Here is a 20819-nt window from a genome sequence, read left to right as displayed (position 1 = left end):
GATCAGTTATGAAACCAGCCATTTGATGGTTTGACAGTTTAGTTAAAATCAAAAGCAAATGTGACAGTTAGCACTACCGGCAGGCTGGCCCCTTGCACACAGTCGTCGTTCATTTAGTGACATTTTCGCTAAGAAAAAACAGATCCAGTTTACATCATTTAACATAATTTTCTGTTTAGTTCTGTTCCGTTTCTGTCCATTTCCATCGGTTTCCATCTGTTTTTCGTCCACTTTTGTTTTTCAAAATGGAACCAAAATGCAGACTTGCTCCATTTAAAAGAAAACGGATCTGAACAGAAGCAGATGAAAAACTTATGTAAAATGGATGACGTCCATTTACATCGCTTTGCTCACAGCATTGCTGTCACTTGTTTTTCATCTGTCAAAAGATGAATGAAAAAAATGGGCAGACAGAACACCCCTGCGAAAGGGGCCTGTTTTTTTAAACAGAAGACTGCAAAGGAAGGAGGGGGGCTGCAGAGATCTGAGTCGGAAGTGGGAGCGGGTACCTGTCAGAACCAGGTATCAGCTCCCCCCCAAATAGTGCCAAATGTGTCAGTGAAGGGAGGGAGGAGGCATACAAGCGGAGCTTCCACTTTTTTGGTGGAACTCTGATTTAAGTACACCCATGTGGGTAAGGTTTAACTTTCAAAATGTTTTTATGTACAAGAACTCCTTACCTGTATAGGCAGCTTTTTGGTAAGGCTACTTTCACACTGATCTGCCGCAAAAATGCATAGGCATTTTTACTGCTTTTTTGCCTAATTTTTTTAAAGGACGTGACTTAAAACTGCACCAAAAACACTTCTTTGAGACATTTTTGGGGCTTTTTTTAACTCCCCAAACATGTTTTTACACCGCACCGCAAGCACAATGCTTCAGTCTGAAAACATACATAGATATACATTCACATACATAAGGAAGCAGTTTTCTTGAGCTTTTCAGGTGATTTTTTTTTTACTCAAAAACGCTTCAAAAACTCAGTGTGAAAGTAGCTTAAGAAAACTAACTCTCCAGTGCCTCAAAGGGGCCAGTACCAGGGAGAGGCCAGGTTTCTGGTGTGTGGATGACCTATGGATAAAGTCCCGGAGATGCAGACCTCCACAGATGGGGATTTCAACGACTGAATAAAAAGCACACAGGTTGAGCAAACACCTAGCGCATTATCCAAGGTTTATTAAAATGTTAAAAAAGACAAACATACTGACAAAATTAGTGCATATAAAAGCCTTGAAGGCCACAGTGATGGCCGGAATGGTGGCAGAGTGTCCGACTGATGGTGTGGTCGGGCTAACACATTTCAGGGATGTTTCAGGGATGTGTCTGTTTCCTTGTGTCCCTTTCCTCAGAGCTCAAGGAAAGGAACACGTCCCTGAAACGCATAAGCAGGCCAACCACACCATCAGTCGGACACTCTACCACCATTCTCCCCATCACTGTGGCCTTCAAGGCTTTTATATGTGCTAATTTTGTGAGTATGTTTTTTGTCTTTTTTAACATTTTAATAAACCTTGGATAATGTGCTAGGTGTTTGCGCCACCTGTGTTATTTTTTAAATTATTTATTTATTTTGAAAGCTTAAGGCTGCGTTCCACACTCCATTGCAAAAACACAGTAAAAACGCATTTTGTTTTTGTTTTTGCTGTGTTTTTGATACATTTCATGTGTGTTTCTTGTTGCTTCCACATGTGCAACATGAACATGTGACTCAAAAATAGCACCAAAAACGCAAATGTGGCATGGTTTTGATGCATTTTATGTGTTTTCCATTCATTTCAACGGAGAGGTGAATTTTTGGCGCAGTTTCTTAAGGGCACTTTTTTCAGTAAGAAAAAACTGAAGACAATTGTATGACAAATGCATTCCTTTCAAGCGATGCTAAAGCCTCATTTTTTTTTTAATAACAAACATGTCTATACTTATCTGCTGTGTGCAGTGGTTTTGCAAAGTGAAGCCTGGATCTTCCTCTTCTTGGGTCCCCTGCCGGCGCTCCTGGCTTGCTATGGGGGCACCTAAGGAGGCTGTTCCCAAGCTGATGCTCCGTGTATCCATTCACACACGAAGCCGTGGCTTGGCCCATCCCCTCTCTCTCCTCATTGGCTGACTGGCTGTAATTGACAGCAGTGTGAGCCAATGACCCCCGCTTGCTGTCTCAGCCAATGAGGAGGTAGAGACCTGGGACAGCTGAGGCTTTTGTGCACATCGATGGATCGCGATGGGACTCAGGTAAGTATTAGGGGGCTGGGGGGACTGCTGCACACAGAAGGTTTTTTTACCTTCATGCATACATTGCATGAAGGTAATAAACCTTGAGCCTTTACAACCACTTTAAATCCTATGGAACTCTTCAAACCAGTTAGTTGCATTTCAGTTGCATTTTTAAAAGTCCTGCTTGCTTCATTTTTGGTGCAGTAAAAAAATGCACCTCTTTATTGAAATAAATAGAAACAGCAGAAAAAAAGTATTAAAAAAAATTCATCACGTTTGCGTTTTTGGGTGACGTCCATTTTTCACAGGTGCATCCGGAAATGAATGAGAAATGCATCAAAAAGGCATATGCATTTTTACAATGGAGCAGTGTGAAATCAGCACTGCTCCTTTCACCAAACATGCACCAAAAATGCAGCTTTTAAAAACGCTGTGCAAGAGTTTGACCAGTGCAAAGAGTTCCAAAGAATAAAGGAATATGTTTTCATACATTTTTCTTCTGGTTTTTCAACTTAAAATAAAACTGATCAGTGTTAAAGGGCCAAAAGAGTTCATTCACACCACAACTCATGCATTAATGCATACACATTGACTTTTTGTAACACATTGGTGTGCATTTTACATGGGTTCTTTTTTTGTTTGTTTGTTTTTGCTATGTTTGCTTTGATTTGCCTTGCAGTACATTGCATTTATATGTGTTTGTGGACATTTGAACACTTTGCCTTGCACTGTGCTGAAAAAAAAAAAGTAGTGCATGCTGTCCTTTTTTTAAGCGCTGGGCAAATGCAATGCAATGTGCTGGTGTGAACTGCATTTATAGGGAACTATTATTTTTTAGTTGTCATATGTTGGGAATGCGCTCTGGCGTGAATGAACCCTCAAGGTGAACTGACCTTATAATTTTCATCGTGGCATGTGTACAGTCCTGATTGGCTGCATGCATCAGTTCAGGTAAGTGGTAGAGGTGGTAAAACTGTGGCTCACACAATTACTTTTGTGAATGAGCCCCTAAGGTTCCCTATGATGTAATGTAATGTCTATGTACAGATTATATATATGTACACTTGTATACAGTTGGGGATATATATATATATATATATATATATATATATATATATATATAAAATCTATTTTGGGACATTTGTATATATCCTATACATTTGGGGAAATTTATATGCAGTATGTTGTATACATTTGGGGATATTTATCTATATTGTATACATTTGGGGACATTTCTATACATTGTGTTGTATACATTTGGGGATATTTATATACAAGTATATATTATACATTTGGGGACATTTCTTTCTCAGTGAATGTAAACAGAGTTGAGTGGTAACACACACCCCTGCAGTTATACATCTTGACCACTAGGGGCAGCATCCTTCCTCCTGGTTGCACACACTGTCATTGCTGCTGGCTGTAAAGTTTAAATGGCCAGGACAGGAGGTGTCTGATGTGAAGTGTGGGGGGCCCATCCTGCAGCTTGGATCAGGGGTGGGGGAGAAGGGTCAGCAGCCCAGAGCCTGTCACACACCCAGGGTAAGGAGACATCCTCCCCTCCTCCATTGCCTGTGTATCATCTGTCTCTCTCTTTTCTCTCTCTGTTCAGCCTCTCCCCCTCCAGACCTCCCTCCTCTCCCTCCTCGCCTGGCAATGAACAGCTGCCTTTGCATGAAAAGAAGGGACGATTTTCCACGCTTAACAGTTAAGTGTCTTCATCCCCCTCCTCCTCCTTCATCTACAAAGCAGAGCGCCTGTGTCCTGTGTCTGTCTATTGTCCTCAGTGGTAGTGGATGGCCATGGCTTCCTGGAAGCCGCCAGGCCTGAGCCCCCTGGAGAAGTAGATGTCTGTATTAACCCTTCCTGTCCTCCTGGGGATGCATGGCGTGATGTTGTGGATGAGAGCTGCTCTCCTCCATTGCAGCATTTGTTTTTCTCTCTGTAATCCTCCCTCCTCCACCCCCCTTCCTTCCTTCCTTCCCTTTCCATGGCAACCAGCCTCAAATCTCCCTTCTCTGTGTGTGCAATGTCCCTCACTTATGTGTTGTGGTGATGTATGAAGCTGAGGCGTGCAGCCAGAAAATTGGGCATTTCCGTTGTCTGTGTGCTAAATGAATGGTGAAAGCCTCTGCGGAAGAGAATCTAAATATTTGGAGGAAAGAGGCCTACTTTTGGAGGTGAAGCCTGGCGCTGGTAACCCCGCACACGTGTGTTTGTGATGATGCAAGAGGGGGGATTAGCAGGTGATGATGGGGTAGAGATGAGCTCAGGCATTCTTCAAACTTACCACTAGCCGCACTTCAAACTCATTACATACCAAACTCTTCACTGACCGCACTCCGAACTGCTCGCCGTCCGCCTGCGCTCCAAATGTCTCACCGTCCGCCTGCGCTCCAAATGTCTCACCGTCCGCCTGCGCTCCAAATTGCTCACCGTCCGCCTGCGCTCCAAATTGCTCACCGTCCGCCTGCGCTCCAAATTGCTCGCCGTCCACACACACACACCGCACTCCTCACATGTCAAATTCATCTGCACTCTGAACTCCTCACTAGCCACATGCCAACCTTATCACTATCTACAATCTGAACTCACCAATAGCTGAACTCATTGCCACTCCAACCTTCTGCTCTCTTTTTTTAAGCCAATGAGCTGCAGGATGGCTTGTGTAAACAAAGAACCGGCTTGCAGTTCTTTGGCTTTATATGGAAAAAAAAAAAAGGAGTGCAAGTTGGCTAGAGATGAGTTTGGAGGATGCCCCGTCTCATCCCTAATGATCATTGTGTACATTGGAGGGACTGTATCAGCTGTGCGTTCCCTAATCTCAGCAGTGGCAGCAGGTAGAGTGGGCCTTAGGGCTGTTTCACACAGAGCCGGTCCACTCCATTCAGCAGGGTATCCCTGTGCAGATCCTTCTAACTCTGAGCTGAACAGCAGTTTTTTGACACCTGTGCCCATTCAGTGTGCATTTGCATTTTGACAGTAGAAGCAAGCAGACCCGTGATGGCGCTAGGGGCGGCCAGATTTAATATTTATGGTACTTATATAGCGCCGTCAATTTACGCAGCACTTTACACATATATTGTACATTCATGTCAGTCCCTAACCCTCAATGGGCGTACAATCTAAGGTCCCTAACTCACATTCATACATACACATACTAGGGACAATTTAGACAGGAGCCAATTAACTTACCAGCATGTCTTTGGAGTGTGGGAGGAAACCGGAGTACCTGGAGGAAACCCACGCAGGCACAGGGAGAACATGCAAACTCCAGGCAGGTGGTGCCGTGGTTGTGATTCGAACCAACAACCCTAGTACTGCCAGGCGGAAGTGCTAACCATTTAGCCACTATGCTGCCCAGATGTAAACAGACTTACGCCAGTTTACATCAGGCTACCTCTGATCCATCACATTTAGGCCTGAGAAAACAGAAAAAGGACTGGGTCTTTTTTCATTTTTTCTTTCTTTCTTTCTTTCTTTTCCAGACCTGGACAAATTCAGAAGTAGAGGAGTTACAGGTCTATTTACATTAGCCTGCCCATGGAGCTTCTGATCAGGTCTGCCTGAAAAAATGGACAGGCAGACCTGAGCAGGATGCCCATGTGAAAGGGCCCATTAAGGTAGTAAAGGCTAACAATTCTTAAAAAAAGATCTGTGCGCTTACCTATTTTTTTTTTAATCAGGTGCAGTCATTCGGCTCCCCTGTGTAAGAGAGCACTCGACAGCGGCTGTGAATTCCCTGGCCAGTGAAGTCACGTATAGGCTCCCATGGCCCCTCTTCTATTGGCACTCTCTCCTCTAGCCTACAGCAGCTGCTCTCTGACACAGGGGAGCCAGAGCTGCAGGATCACGTGACCGGACTGGAGCAGGTTCAAAATAGGTAAGGACACAGATCATTTTTTTTATATACAAGATAGGTAGGATGGGGAGGAGGGAAGGAACATTTTTAAGAATAGTTAGAGTTATCCTTATATTCCACTTTAATACCCAGCTGCCGCACATGTGTCCACGATGGTCTGAGGTTGTGTGCTCACAGCTCTCAGTCACGGTTTCTAAACTGGAACCAGCAGGATAAGTTCCAGTGACTGCTGTGAGAGCTAATCACATCAGTCATGTGATCAGAAAGCCATGCCCCTCCTTGACTTAAAGCATATTTAAGTATCATGCACGTTGAACGTTAGCTCTTGTGCATGAGTTTGTGCCTTCCACCTGCACAAAAATGGCAGAGACGCACTGTCCAACCACACTGCCGGCAGCCTGTAAACTCTATGAGCGGCTGAAAGCTGCTTAGGTTGGACGGTGCACTGACTGATACTTACAATTGGGGCAGTATGTGCTCCGGGAGTGAATGCCTCAAATGCAAGAAATCCTTGTTCCGGGCACTAGTTTCTGGGTGCATACTGCACTAAACATTACAACTATCTAGCTGCAGCAGCTTTCTGCCTCTCTTTTATAGGCTGCCAGCAGTGGGGCTGGATGGTGTGCCTTTGCTTTTCGCCACCAAACCAAAATACTGGATTGTCCTGCACAGGGGCTTTACGGTCAGGGTGCATGACACCTAACTGAGCTTTAATACATGGAGGTGGCATGACTGCTTGATCAAGCAATTGGTTCCCACAGCAGTCACGTGATCAGGTGCCTGTCTCACTTGCTTCTCGTCAGAAGTCATGATTGACAGCTGTTGGCATGAAAGGGTTAATGTTTTGTTTAGCTAATGTCTTATTTCCTTTTGTTTTCATATGTTCTTTCTTTTTGTCTGTATTTAGTTATGCAATACACCTCTCACCAACCATGCAGCGCATATTTGCAGCAATGGGGAGGGCAGTCTTTAATGCCCAAACGCACTACCTATGCATCCATGGGAGTCAAGGTTTCTGTGCTGAGAGCACACACACTATTAAAGTCAGCTCCTGGGATCTGTTTATGATTAGGAGCTGGTGGGATGGGCTCCCGATCATGTGTCCACTGTGACTGCCAATCACATTGATCATGTGATCGGCAAATCTGTCCCAGCTTTAAGACCCACTTAAAGCATATCTAAACCCAAGAACAAAATTAATTGTGTTGTGGCTTACTAGTCTTTAGATGTGGTAGCTCCATTAGTTTTAATTTTTCACACTCTTTCCTTCTAACCTGACATTAACACACTGCCTGTCCTAGGGTGAGAATGAATATGGAGCTGCATGGTCATCCTAGGACAGGGCGTATGTTAGGACTATATAACTCCTCTCTTTAACATCACAGGGGGAGGTGTTTTTTAGTCCAAGGAGATAGCAAGGAACAATGTTAACTGATAACTATCCAGAGGCACAGCATATAGGAAGTTATCAGCTACAAGATTTCAGGCTGGATGAATAGGTTTTTAATTTTTTTTTTGCACTTGTTAAAATATATTTGAAAATGTTGTATTATATCTGTTCAACAGAACAAAGGGGAGCAAATAAGAGAAATTTGTTTGTTTACATACACTTTAATGTTATGTTTAGATAATGTTATATTGTTGTTTGTTTTTGTATGTGCTTCCTGTTGGTCTGTTTTAAATCCTCCCTTGAAGTGGGGTTGCCCCTGCACTGCAAGGGTTAAATGCTTGCTTAGGTCTCGGGAACAGGAAAAGCAGTTTTACTTACCAGATCTTCCGCTACTCCAGCAGACAATGCTCCCCTACACTCCAGAGATAGACCATTCCTCTGCATCCCAGCCTCCAGTTCAGGGCTATGGGCTCTGCATTGGACTTGATGATGTCAGAGGGTTGCCACCAACGGAGAAAGAGAAGAGGCTGAAGGGACCAATCTTACAGTCCAGAGGAAGCCTGTGAGAGTGGAGGATCTGGTAAGTAAAACTGCTTCTTGCACCCCCCAGACCTAAACGAGCATTTAACCATTGTGGTAACAGCCCTACTGCAAGGAAGCATTTTTAGTTTCCTTGGAATTCAGCTTTAAGTTATGCAGTAAAAGGGTAAAGTTTCTTTCATACGGGAAGGCTGATCAGATTAATCAAACTACATACAAGTGAATAGGGTTGGCGGATCATCTGTGCAGACGCTGCATCCCAATTGACGTGAATGGAACTGTCTGCACAGAACACCCTATGCATCTCTGTACAGGTAAACATGGTCCTCGGACAGGCGTGTTGCTGTAGTACACCAGTGTTTATATCCGTGCAACATGAAACAAGGGTTTGATTTATCAAAAGTGGAACGTGCAAAATCTGGTGCAGCTGTGCATGGCAACCAATCAGCTAATAACTTCAGCTTGTTCAATTAGGCTTTGACAAAAAAAAAAAAATAGAAGCTGATTGGTTTCTATGCAGAGCTGCACCAGATTTTTCACTCTCCAATTTTAGCATATCGTAGTCAGAAAGGTGAAGTGAGCCTTTAAAGTGTATCTACACCGATCAGCCATAACTTTAGGACAGGTTAAGTGAATAACATCGATTATATCATTACAAAGGCAACTGAAAGTGGGTGGGATATATTAGACAGCAAGTAAACATGCTGCCCCTGAAGTTGATGTGTTAAAAGAAGAAAAAATGGACATCCGTTTGTTGTGTATGGGGCTGTGTAGCCGCAGATCAGTCTGGGTGCCATGCTGACCCATGTCCACAGCCAAACGTGCCTACAATGGGCATGCAAGCATCAGAATTGGACCACAGTGCAATGGAAGAAGGTGGCCGGTCTGATGAAGCACATTTTCTTTTACATCATGTGGATCACCAGGTGCGTTTTGTGTCACTTACCTGGGAAAGAGCTGGAACTAGGATGCAGTATGGGAAGAAGGCAAGTCGATAGAGGCACTATGATGCTTTGGGCAATGTTCTGCTGGTAAACCTTGGATCCTGCTGTTCATGTGGATGTTACTTGACATGTACCACCTACCTGAACTTTGTTGCTGACCAAGTACACCCCTTCATGGAAACAGTATTCCCTCATGGTAGTGGTCTCCTTCAGCAGGATAATGCTCCCTTCCACACTGCAAAAATGGCTAAAGAATGGTTTGAGGAACACAACGAGTTTGAGGTGATGACTTGGCCTTCAAATTCTCCAGATCTCAATCCAATCGACCACCTCAAAGTGCAATCTATGGAGGTCCCACCTCGTAACTTACTGGACTTAAAGGATCTGCTATTGACAGCTTGGTTACAGATACCACAGCATATATTCAGCAGTCTAGTGGAGTTCATGCCTTGATGGGTCAGGGCTGTTTTGGCGACAAAGCGAGACCTACTCAATATTAGGTGGGCAGTCATACAATTATGGCTGATCAGTGTAAACTCAAAAACGTAATATATTGCAGTTTACTTATCCTTAGATGAGATATGTGATGAATGCAAAAATGTTCTCTTTTCAGGCTTCATATCTTGGAGATCCTGCCAGTAACAATTGTCCTGGCTAAGGGTGACAACCTTTACTCGTTGTACTGTACCTTTGAAGGAGGAGCCTTGTCATTCTGGGACAGGAAGTGTTTTAAAACTACAGAACACCTCCCTTTTATGTTCTCCATAACAAAGGGTGCAGGTGTTCTGTAGCCCTCAAACAGCTGGGTACAGTGACAACTGTCATCACAGACAGGGAGCACAGAAAGTTATCAACTCAGGATTTCGGGGGGGGGGGGGGTTAATCGGGTATCTTTTTGCACTTACTGAACAAAACGGCAACATTAGTTGCCTGAAAAAGAAGCTCCTGCTCCTTTTCGGGCGACAAGCTTCATGCGATTTTGTAAAGGCATGGTTTATGGTGTGACCCTTGCAGCAGAATTGCATCGTGTTTGGGGTGCTGTTGAAGGATAATGTCACGCGATTTAGGATTGTGGGAAGAATCGCAGCGATTCTGCCTGTGATCCCAAATCTCAAAATGTGAATGGAGCCTAATTCTGGCCTCATGTGTTTCAACCTGATTAGATATTCTTGTAAATGCAGAGCGAAGTAACAGGTTCACATGGCCGTTCCGATCAGGTCCACCTGTCAGTTTTTCAGCTGACCTGATTGAAAGGTGTATCCATCACCTATGGACAGGCGGGTGTAAACAGACTTGTGTCCTTTTATACCTGCCTACCTCTAGGTCAGATCTGGTCCACTAAAAAACCAGAAGGGGATCCGTTCTCTTACCTTTTGGTGGATCGGAGGGCAGTCGGGTGCAAATGGACAGCTGAGTTTGTTTATCCCCAGTCGCATGTTCAGCAAAGCTGGCTCTATCCATGTCCGCTCTGCAGAAACTGAGTGAATACAGATTTGTCATCCACTCGCTCTGCTCCGATCAGCAGGGGATCTGTGAGCTTATGGTGCGGTAGCCGACCTGTGTAAAAGAGGCCTAAGGCTCTGTTCACACCATGCAGGTGCGACGAAGTGTGTGGGTGCGTTCCTGCATGTTATGTGTTCATTAAAATGGGCTAGTATAATTGTGAGAAATGTGCAAAAGACGTTCCTGACCCTTTTGCAAAATCGCACCATACCAATCTGCATGGTCCTGCAGCACAGGGGCGGACTGACCATTTGAAAACTCGGGCAGTGCCCAAGGGCCCGGGGTCTGTAGGGGGCCCCATGAGATGCCCCTGGTACCTTTTTTATAGGCTTTTTTGAGTTTGGGCAAGGACACAGGGGCCCCATGATCCCCTATTGCCCGGGGGCCCCATGAGTTGTCAGTCCGCCCCTGCTGCAGCACCATAAGTTTGAGGGTGCGCGAAAGCATGTGCATTACCAGATGCATGGGAGTGACATTAAGAATTAATGGCACCACTGTGCGTCTGCTAAATGGCAGCCTGATTCTGTTCATTTTGGGAAAGCACGCAGTTTTGGCCGAATTCCATAGGCGCACAGTGTGTGAATGTAGCCTAAGGGTTCATATATACGTGCAGCCAGGGGGTAGTAAAACCATGCTGTGCTTCAAGGTCTGTGGAAATCTATAGGGCTAACGCCGCAACTGCCCTGCAACCATATATATTGCATGCAATTGCAGCACAGTTGTGCAGCATTTAGGCCCCATTCACATTATTGCGTAGTGGGAACGAGCCTTCCTGCTACGCAATTTTGACTTCAAGATTTGCACTTGATTCTATGAGCCACAGAATGGACTGCCCTATGTGCATTTAATCACCTAGCTCCAAGCTTCACGTGATTTGTAAAGGGGCAGTATGCTGCAATTAACATGCAAGCCTGTCACACGACAGAATCGCTTCACATTTGGGGTGCCATTGAAGGGAAATGGCATCCAAACGCGTGCAGTATGTTGTGTTGCAATTGCTAAATCACAGCGATTCTGCCGGCGATCCCAAATCATAAGATGTGAACGGGGCCTTACAGGCTTAAAACAGGTGGCGACCAATGTAAATTTACTGTATGTATCTCATACCCGTGGGTCTGCTGGAGAAGCTGACAATCACTGCAGTAGTCAGTGCTACTACAGTGATCGCTGCAAGCTTCGGAACCTGTGCTGAGCTGCTTCCCCTCTGCACACTGACCACAGGGGGTTGCTCGCCCAGCACAGCTGCCATTCACAAAACGTCTTGCATTTTTTCAATGAATGCCAGGGATACCGGGCAAATTGAGAATACCCATAGCCCACCCCTCCAAGGCATGCTCACTCACCCAATCCTGCTTCTTCACAGCATTCCTGCCTTTATAAACTTTAGCATTGGAACTTAGACAGGGGAATGATGTTTTAGCACTCCACAAGAGTGTTCAGGCCTGGTGATTGGCTGTTCAGGCCTATGAAGTGTCGCATAGAGGACATGCTCCCATACCCTGCTATATTAGGGCTTGTTCACATTGGCAATATGTCAGATGCTGTTTTAACTCTGAAAACCCTGCACCACCCCACTGTAACCCTGTGCATTGACGTGGTGGCAGGGCAGTTGCGGTGTGGCCCTATTCAGTGGAATGGGTTGTATCCGGCAGTGGTCCTGTAGACAAGGTAGGAGGGGGTGGCAGAAAAACTGTGGCTGGCTCAGCTGCCTATTTTTTCTGCTCCTTGGCTGTATGTGTGAACAAGCCCTAGAACCTGTTCACACTGGCTTCAGCCTGTATAAGAACAATGTGGACACAGAGCTTTTGTAAAGCTTTCAGCAGATTTCTTGAAGCCTTTAAAGAATACTTCAGCTCCAGTTTGGGAACGCTAAGCCCAGATCTTAATGGCAGTTCTGACTGACACTATAAAGGAGGAGTACAGCCAAAGAGCTCCAGCAGTGCGGGAAGGCAGCTAGTGATCATGTCTGGATACAGTATGTACACAAGCCTTGAGGGGTGAGCTGTGTGCACATCATATTGCTCTGATCGAGAAAAGTGATGGCGTCTCCTCAAAGTGGAAGTAAAGTCTTTGTTTTAAAAAAGTGCTGACCAGCAGTTTTTTTGTGATTAGAAGAGACTGTGTACAGCGGCCACATACTAAAGCCTAGTACACGCGATCAGAAAATCGTACGAAAAATACAGCTTCGTAGAATAATCTGATTGTTGCACACAGCTTTTGTGCGAAATTATTGGAAGGGACAAGCACGAAAAGTTTTCTTTTATGATACCAGAGTGTCCAAAAAAACAATACATTACATCACTTTTAAATTGTTATTGTCGTACATGAATATTCGTAACTGTAGTAACCTCTTCACGTTTGATATGAGACTAGCATGCAAAAAAAAAAATATGAAGATCATGCACCCAATATTCTCATTGTAAGGGGCTTAACAGATTCCACTATCGATACAAAACGAGGTGGATGGAGAAATCCCCACTGGGACACTACATTCTGACATTGGCATCCACCGCTATCGGAACACGCTAATCAGCAGCTGCAGCCTCTAATCGATTGAAAATTCTTCAGCATGGTCCTTCGACAGAAGTCCATTAAACAATCGCCACTGAGCTGGGAAGCCCATACACTGATCCCTGCTGGACCATCCAAATTTTAATTAGTGTACATTTAAGGCTTTAGACATGTGGGAAACCTTGCTGCCCCTCTGAAAAGCAATCCACAGATCACCTTTCAGAGGCATTTGAGAGTGCACAGCAGGCGACCAATGCTACTATACAGTATATCCATACCTGGAATTCCTCTTTATTTTATAGTGGAAATAGAAGACTTTTTTTGGTTAATAGAGGTAATGGCAGACTTCTTGTGTTGTCTTCTCTTCGGTAGGACATTTTTGCTTTTTCAGAGTATGGGGCCTTTAGATAAATCTGGTAATGAGGCTTTATTGAGCCTCTTTCATACTTTCATGTGTTGTGGGTTTTTTTTTTTTTTTATCTATACGGGAGGCCACAGGGGTAAGGGAGGGGAGGGTAAAAACAAACAATTGATTTGCACTTTTATTCTCCCACTTACAATGTGATAGGTGGCTGCTCGGGTCTGTTTACATTGCTGGAGTCAAGATGATTTTTGGTGTCTGAATTTTAACTTGACATGTTGAGTTTGACAGGTGGCACCACCAAGTTTCATCTACATTCTAAAACGCAGTGGTGGTGGTTGCAGCATGGTGGTTCAATGTAAAATCCTCATTGGGATGGGAAAAAAATCCCCCTGGGAGTTGAAAAACAGTTGTGAAGGAGGTGGCAGTATCACCTCCTGAATGGCTGTAAACCACTGTGGACTTTTCAGAGGAGCAGTATAGCCTGCTGCCCATGTGAATTGAAGGCCCTCAAGAAGTTTTGAGTCTTAGGGCTCAGATGCTCACCTTCAAGTACCTGAAATACGTTTTAAGTAATGTCTCCTGGGTCTAGACCTTGGTTGTCATCATTCTGCATCACCACTAATTAGTGCTTTAGGAATGAATGAGGTCCGGAAGGATACTGCTACAACAGTTCTATCATTCCTGCAAACATCACCATAATGAGCACCTGACACAAATACTACTGTGTAGTTAGAATAGAGTTTTCAGCTCACCTTTGACTGGATCAGGGGCGTCCAGACTTTCTAAAAAATGGGCCAGATTACAGTCCTTCAAACTTTGGGGGGCTAGAATGTGGCCATCCAGAGTAGAAAATGCCTCAAGCTTGGTTTTCAGTGGGCATAAAAATAAAACTGCATAGCACATGTAGTTAGGAGAAAAAGTGCTCCATCATTGGTGCCAGTGAAAGGAAAAATGTTCCACCTTAGTGTGAGGATATGTACCCCATCTTTGGGGGTTATGAAAGAAACCATGTCCCTTCATTGGTGTCAGTGGGAGCAATAGTGCCCCATTGTGGTTGGCAGTGGGAGCAATAGTGCCCCATTGTCGGTAGCAGTTTTGAGCAATAGTGCCCCATTGTTGGTGGCAGTGGGAGCAATAGTGCCCCATTGTCGGTGTCAGCGGGGAGGAATAGTGCCCCATCGCTGGTGACGGCGGGGAGGAATTATGGTTCACATAAGTGGGAATTGGTGTCCCAGGGGCTGGATAAAGGCAAGCAAAGGGCTGCAACTGGTTTGCAGGCCACAGTTTGGAGAATACTGTACTAGATCATTAGGAGGACGTCTATATTCTGGATGGACAGGGTTAGACTTTTTGTCAAGTTTTTATTTTTGTTCCTGTGACAACTCTCCAAGAGGGAATTGTTTTACACTTTGGAGAGTTTTCTTCTTATTTCCTGTTGTGTCTCCAGGACAAGAAGTGAAGGGAAATTTCCCCAGCTGGACAAAGACTGAAAAAAATAAGTTGATGATTTTAACCCTTTTGTTCTCAGCCCCAAAAAAAGAAAGTTTAGGCTTTACATACACTCTAAGAAACAGAAATTTCCATTGACGGGGCTCTTTGTATGAAAATGGCAGTTTCCTGGGTGCTGTGCCAATTCTCTAGCTTGAATAAATTGAGCCCCTGATCTGTTTACATATTAAATGAGGAGGACATAAGACTTTGCTGATGTGGCAATGATACATATGTTTTCCATATTGGGGTTTCACACTAATGAAGTCAGTAGATCAGAACAGACAATAAGCATATTCAGAATGACCTGGTGGTTATTTTATATTTCGTGGACATGTTTCTTTTGCTCTTTCTCTCTTTGTTTTTTGCTGTGTTTTATTGGGGTGTTATCTCCAAAGTGAAAAGAAATCCCCTCTTCACAATTGTCTCCTAAACTAGAGGATTTCCCTAAACTCCTGTTCCAGTGGCAACAGTAAAGTTTTGGATTTCCCACTGCTTTCAACCCTGGTAAAAGCAGTCACAAATGGCAAAGGGAGAGGGTGAATCACTGAGTGGGGTCACAGACATCAGTAAGAACCTGACTAATGATCTAACCTTCCCCACTCTAACCAGAACAGAAAAAAAAGTTTGGTTATAAATGCACTTAAACCCCTTTAAATAGTCTGTGATGCTCAAGACATGCGATTGGTTGCACAGTGCTGGTATCATTGGGAACCTCCCCTACCAGCTCTTGATCATCAGTAGTTAAATGCGAGCTGTCCTTGACAGCTCAGTAACAGATCTGGGGGGTACTAATTAACTGCTTCCCGACCACTCTATAGCAGAAGTACTTCTACAGGGCGGCAGGGCTGCGCAAAATCATGTATATGTACATGCGATTTTGCATCTATTAGATTGTAAGGGCCCTCTGTTTCCTCTTATACCAAATTGTATTGTACCTGTAATGTCTACCGTAATTTTGTAAAGTGCTGTGCAAACTGTTGGCGCTATATAAATCCTGTATAATAAGAATATCCAGGTAGGGGGCATGTGCACGCTGCGCTACCCGCGCCACCATTGATGGCTACAGATGTCGATCACCAGGTATCTGCTGGAGATTCCCCGCCGGCACCTGGCAATCTCCGAGTATTACTGACAGTGGAGAGACCAGTGTGTAAAAAAACACAGATCTCTATCCTGCCAACAAGCACATGCTGCATCCACCTTGGTAAGTATAATTTGGGAAAAAAACTATTCCCATACTTCTCTTTTAAGATAAAAAAAACCAACCTTCTGGATGCAGTCCCGCCCCCATACCTCTCTTTACCTTTATTCCCAGTTTACACTAGTAAGGTGGGGGAATGCTGCAAACCCTGTGCATTTCCCACACCACACTGCAAACGCACTGTGTTTTGCGATCTGCTATGGGTGTCAGTTCAATGTTAACCAAAAAAGCAGGTTGCAAATGCTAGTGTGTTTGCTTTTATTGGATGTCATGGTATAAAACAGCCATGCGATCTGGTTTCAGTGCTTTCCCAAATGCACTGGAATGAATGGCTCAAATCGCACCACACAGAATTGGATGTGAATTGCACAGGAATGTGGTGTGATTCACACGTAGTTCCTAGTGTAAACCAAGGCTGATAATCACTTTAAAGCTTTCCTATGAGCAGAAGACCTGAACTTTAATAATTACAGAGCTATTGGTTGAAAATATCAGGAGATAGTCAGACCTCTGCAGAGAGCTCACTGCTTCAATATAGAAGGGTCATTCCTTACAGCATGCCGGCAGAGCATAAGACTCTCTACTTTGTGTTTTCTAAGAAAACAAACTGTAAGGGCTCGTTTACATTTGCATTGGCCTTTGAAGATTGATCCATGGTGGATTGTTTTTCAGAGTGGTGCAGGGCCTGGTTGGCATTCAGAAGGTGATATTGCTGCTTCCCTAATTCTCCTCCCCCCCCCCCCCCCTTTTTTATTTCTCTTTTACAGATGAATGGGGTCATGAAGCAAAGCATTGTGGCTGTTGCATTTGTACAACCCTGTCTGGCTGTCTTTGCAGCTGAAGGCAAGGAATGGGGTGGCTCAACCGCCTATTTTACCCCCCCCCCCAACCGCAAGTGGAAACTAAGCTTAATACCTAGTACACACGATCAGATAATCAGACGGCTAATAGTTAATTTTTTGTTGCATGCTACTCTCATATTCAAAAATGAAGAGGTTACAAAAATGACAAAAAGTGACGGAATACAACTTCAGAAGTGCTGTATTGTATTCTTTTTTTTCTGAGCATGCGTGCTCTTGGTCACTTTTTTTTTTTTAGACGAATACTGTACTGATTAAAACAAAAATCGTTTGCGCTGTTTATCGTACACGAACATTTTTGTGCTTGTTTCTTTGAATATTGTTGCATGAACTGTAGTGATCGGTTGTTGAAATCTATTTGCTAACAATCAAACTACCGTACGATCCCTCCAAAAGCAATTTTTGTCATCTGATTTTCTTATTGTGTATATGGGGCATAAGACTTTGCACGGCTTTTTTTTTTTTTTTCCAGGCACCTGGAATCTATTTTGCTCATTTAAACTGAACATGTTTTCTTCAAGAGCTTAGTTGCACATAAGATTTTAATTGTTTGCAAATGAGATTTAACCACCATATTGCCTCGGCTGAAATCCATGTATGCAGCAAATGAGGCTTTTGTAAGCCCGGTTGTAAAATGTCATTCTCTGAAGTGATTAAAACTCGTGTGTAGACATTCTCTTTTGTTTTCTTAGCAATTTCAGCCACTTTCAACCATTTTCAATCACAAAAATGGCCAAATGGATCAAATTAGTCTGCCATCAACAGTTCAACATAGAAATGTAATTTAAACAATTTGAAAGCCCTGTCTACCTGAAACATACAGGGTATCTTAAAGTATATTTAAACCCAAGAATACAAATTTAATATATTACAGGTTCCCAAATTTGGTGGCTGCATTAGTTTTCGTTTTTCAGATTACGTATATTTTTTACAAGTACAGAATCATACCTGATTCTGCCGGAAATCCAATGACCTTCCTGTGCACTAAGATGATGTTTCAAATAATGTTATCAGCCTTCCCAGCTAGCTATGTTTTATAAAGTTATGACAATCTCAGAACACCCCCACCTCCCTGTTATGAAGAAAAGAAGGGAGTGTTTTATAGTCCTGTTCTCGGGTGACCATGTTGCTCCTCCAGAAGTACAGTACAGTGAGTGACTGTTGTCACCCTAGGACAGGAAATGTGTTACTGGCAGAGTCACTGGGCACTAATAAAGGAAGAAAGCCTGAAAAAAGAAACCGACTGCACCTACCACATCAAAGTACTGCTAAGCTGCAATATATGCACCAATTCGCCATAACTTTATGACCACCCACTTAATATAGAAAAGATACCCCCTATTGCTGCCAAAACATCCATGACCCAACGAGGCATGGACGCTACTAGACCTCTGAAGGTATTTTGTGGTATTTGGCACAAAGCATTCAGTAGCAGCTTTAAGTCCTGTAAGGTGGGGCCTCCATGGATAGGACTTGTTTTTCCAGCACATTCCACAGATGATCGATTGGATTGAAATGTCAAGAATCTGGAGGCCAAGTGAACACCCCAAACTTGTTGTATTCCTCAAACCATTCTTGAACTATTTTTGCAGTGTGGCAGGGTGCATTACCCTGCTGAAAGAGGCCACTGCCATCAGGGAATAGTTTCCATGAAAGGGTGGACTTGGCCAATAACAATGTTTAGGTGGGTGGTATGTGTCAAGTTACATCCACAAAAATTGCAATACCCAAAGTTTCCCAGAAGAACATTGCCCAAAGCATCACACTGCTTCTGCTGGCTTGACTTCTTCCCATATTGCATCCTGGTGTCATCTCTTCCCTAGGTAAGTGATGCACATCCATCTACATGATGTAAAGGAAAATGTGATTCATCAGATCAGGCCACCTTCTTCCTTTGCTCTGTGGTCCAGTTCTGATGCTCACATGCCCATTGAAGGACCTTTTGGCTGTGTACACAGGTCGGCATGGACACACTGACAGGTCTACAGCTACACAGCCCCATACACAACAAACTGTGATGCCCATTTTTTCTGCTTTCAACACATCAACATTTTCACTTGCTGACTAATATATGCCACTGATGTTCACTTGCCATTGTAACAAGATGATCAATATCATTCAATCAACCTGGTAGTGGTCATAAAGTTCTGACTGATTAGCTCTAATGAGCATGGCCCTCTGATTCCTTTTGTACCAAATTGTATTGTCTGCCTTCATTTTGTAAAGCACTGCGCAAACTGTTGCCGCTATATAAATCGTGTATAATAATAATGATCACAGTATATACTGTATGTATATTATATAGGGCGCGCTTGTTAGAGCCCAACCTCTGTACATATAGGATAAAGGTGCCAGATGGATATCGGGGATGGATAGGAGCAGTAACCCTAAGGCAGCTCTTCTTAGAGTGGAAGCAAAGCTCTAATGCAGTAACATGAAAAAGAGAGGAAGGCGGCTCTAAGTGCAGTATTGACAATTTACTTAGTAAACAATGGATAAATTGCACTTACAAGATAAATAGTTAAAAAGAATCGTGGTATAATAAGATTCAGATGGAACATCCAGCCGTCCAGCAGCAAACTCTGCCTATAGGATCTGGAAGAAAAGCCCAGGATGTGCCTGTGCATCAAAATGAGGCTTGGAGAGCAGTCGGATGTAGGAGGTGAAGGGGGCGGTAATGCATTTTGGAGCATGCTCAATAGGCTCCTTCTTCAGACTTTTTTATGTATGTATGTGTGTCTGTGTTGCTGCTCTTGTATTTTTAAGGCAGGATATACATGATAATTGATATGTCCATGAGGCTTTGCAGATTCTTTCAATTTATTTAGCCAAGTTCTCTGTTTGTAAGCCTGAGTTCAGTCAAAATTAAAAAACTGAAAAATAAGCACAAAGGACATAACTTGCAGTCAAGCTAGATGTGTCCCTTGTGCTGATGCCTCTTCTGTTAGCTAAAATCCTCCTCCAGTGCCCCCGCCATAACTGAGGAAGCTGTCACAAGTTCTCATCTAGAGTGTCCAACTGTGCCTGCCCTTTCCACCCAACTCTGCCATTCTTAGAGGGTGTACTATAGTTTCTATGCATGAAACACGATCTCTGCCATCCTGTGGGAACTAGTTTGTGTTCCGCCCACCCTGCAACAAAATTCTGTGGCCGAAATGCCTATCTATGTGACAGGCACACTGATGGAGCAGGATATCTCAGTGACACTGAGTGTCAGTGCCGGCTGCCTTTTGCGACCTAATAACGTACCTGTTCCTGATAGGAACATGAATCTGTCACATACACCAGGGGTCTCAAAACCTTCTAAACAAAGGGCCAGTTTAATGTACTTCACACTGTAGGAGACTTGACCTTGGCCAGTAAGAATAAAATATACCCCAGTGTCAGTGAGAGTATAAAAAAATTTACACAGTGCCTTTGATCAGTAGGAGGAGGAATAATGGACCATTGTTGGTGTCAGTGGAAGGAATTTTGAAAGTCACTAGAACACCACCATCTCCAGAACAGGTCCAAAACTTTATTTAGTGATCACATTATTATAATAGGAGTAATGTTTTGGAGCCTCACAGGACCCCTTCATCAGGCATGTGACATCTCAAATGATAGTGCAGCGCTAAAAAATGATAGATAAAATCTCATATAATAAATGAACATAAATAGTAAAAGCGTTATAACTATAACTGCCTATAAATACATAGAAAAAATAGTCCCTTAAGTAAAAAACGCACAGGCAACACTAGTGCGTTTTGAAACATAAATGTCAGTAAAATTTCAATAAAAACTTCCAGAAGATTTGTCTGAATAATCGCCAGGTGATTAAGTACGATCCCAGTGTATAGATCCTCAGGTGGGTGTGCTAATAAATGTATAAAGTGCACACTCACCAGAAGTGCATACATATAGCACGTTGTATCATATACTGTTGGAACAGTCAGGAATCCCTTC

The 20819-nt window shown here is 43.6% G+C and overlaps 1 protein-coding gene across 6 annotated transcripts in view; it reads left to right on the top strand.

Moving 5' to 3' along the window:
* The window catches only part of MVB12B (multivesicular body subunit 12B), a 234265-nt gene that overhangs the window by 25441 nt on the left and 188005 nt on the right, over positions 1 to 20819 (top strand). For 2 of the 6 annotated variants that reach the window (XM_089689995.1, XM_089689993.1), the window contains one exon: positions 3821 to 3915. The exons of 1 other annotated variant lie outside the window; for it this stretch is intronic. In XM_089689995.1, coding sequence (XP_089546121.1) covers positions 3865 to 3915 — 51 coding nt within the window. In that variant the 5' untranslated portion in view covers positions 3821 to 3864. 3 more of the 6 variants (XM_089689996.1, XM_089689994.1, XM_089689992.1) reach the window with 3 other exon arrangements.

Source organism: Staurois parvus, unplaced genomic scaffold (assembly GCF_062004578.1).
Source record: "Staurois parvus isolate SC_StPar_1 unplaced genomic scaffold, SC_StPar_1.0 ptg000508l, whole genome shotgun sequence".
NCBI classification, from domain to species: Eukaryota; Metazoa; Chordata; class Amphibia; order Anura; family Ranidae; genus Staurois; species Staurois parvus.
The sequence above is the reverse complement of the archived record's forward strand: the minus strand, read 5'-3'. Positions and strand labels throughout refer to the sequence as shown.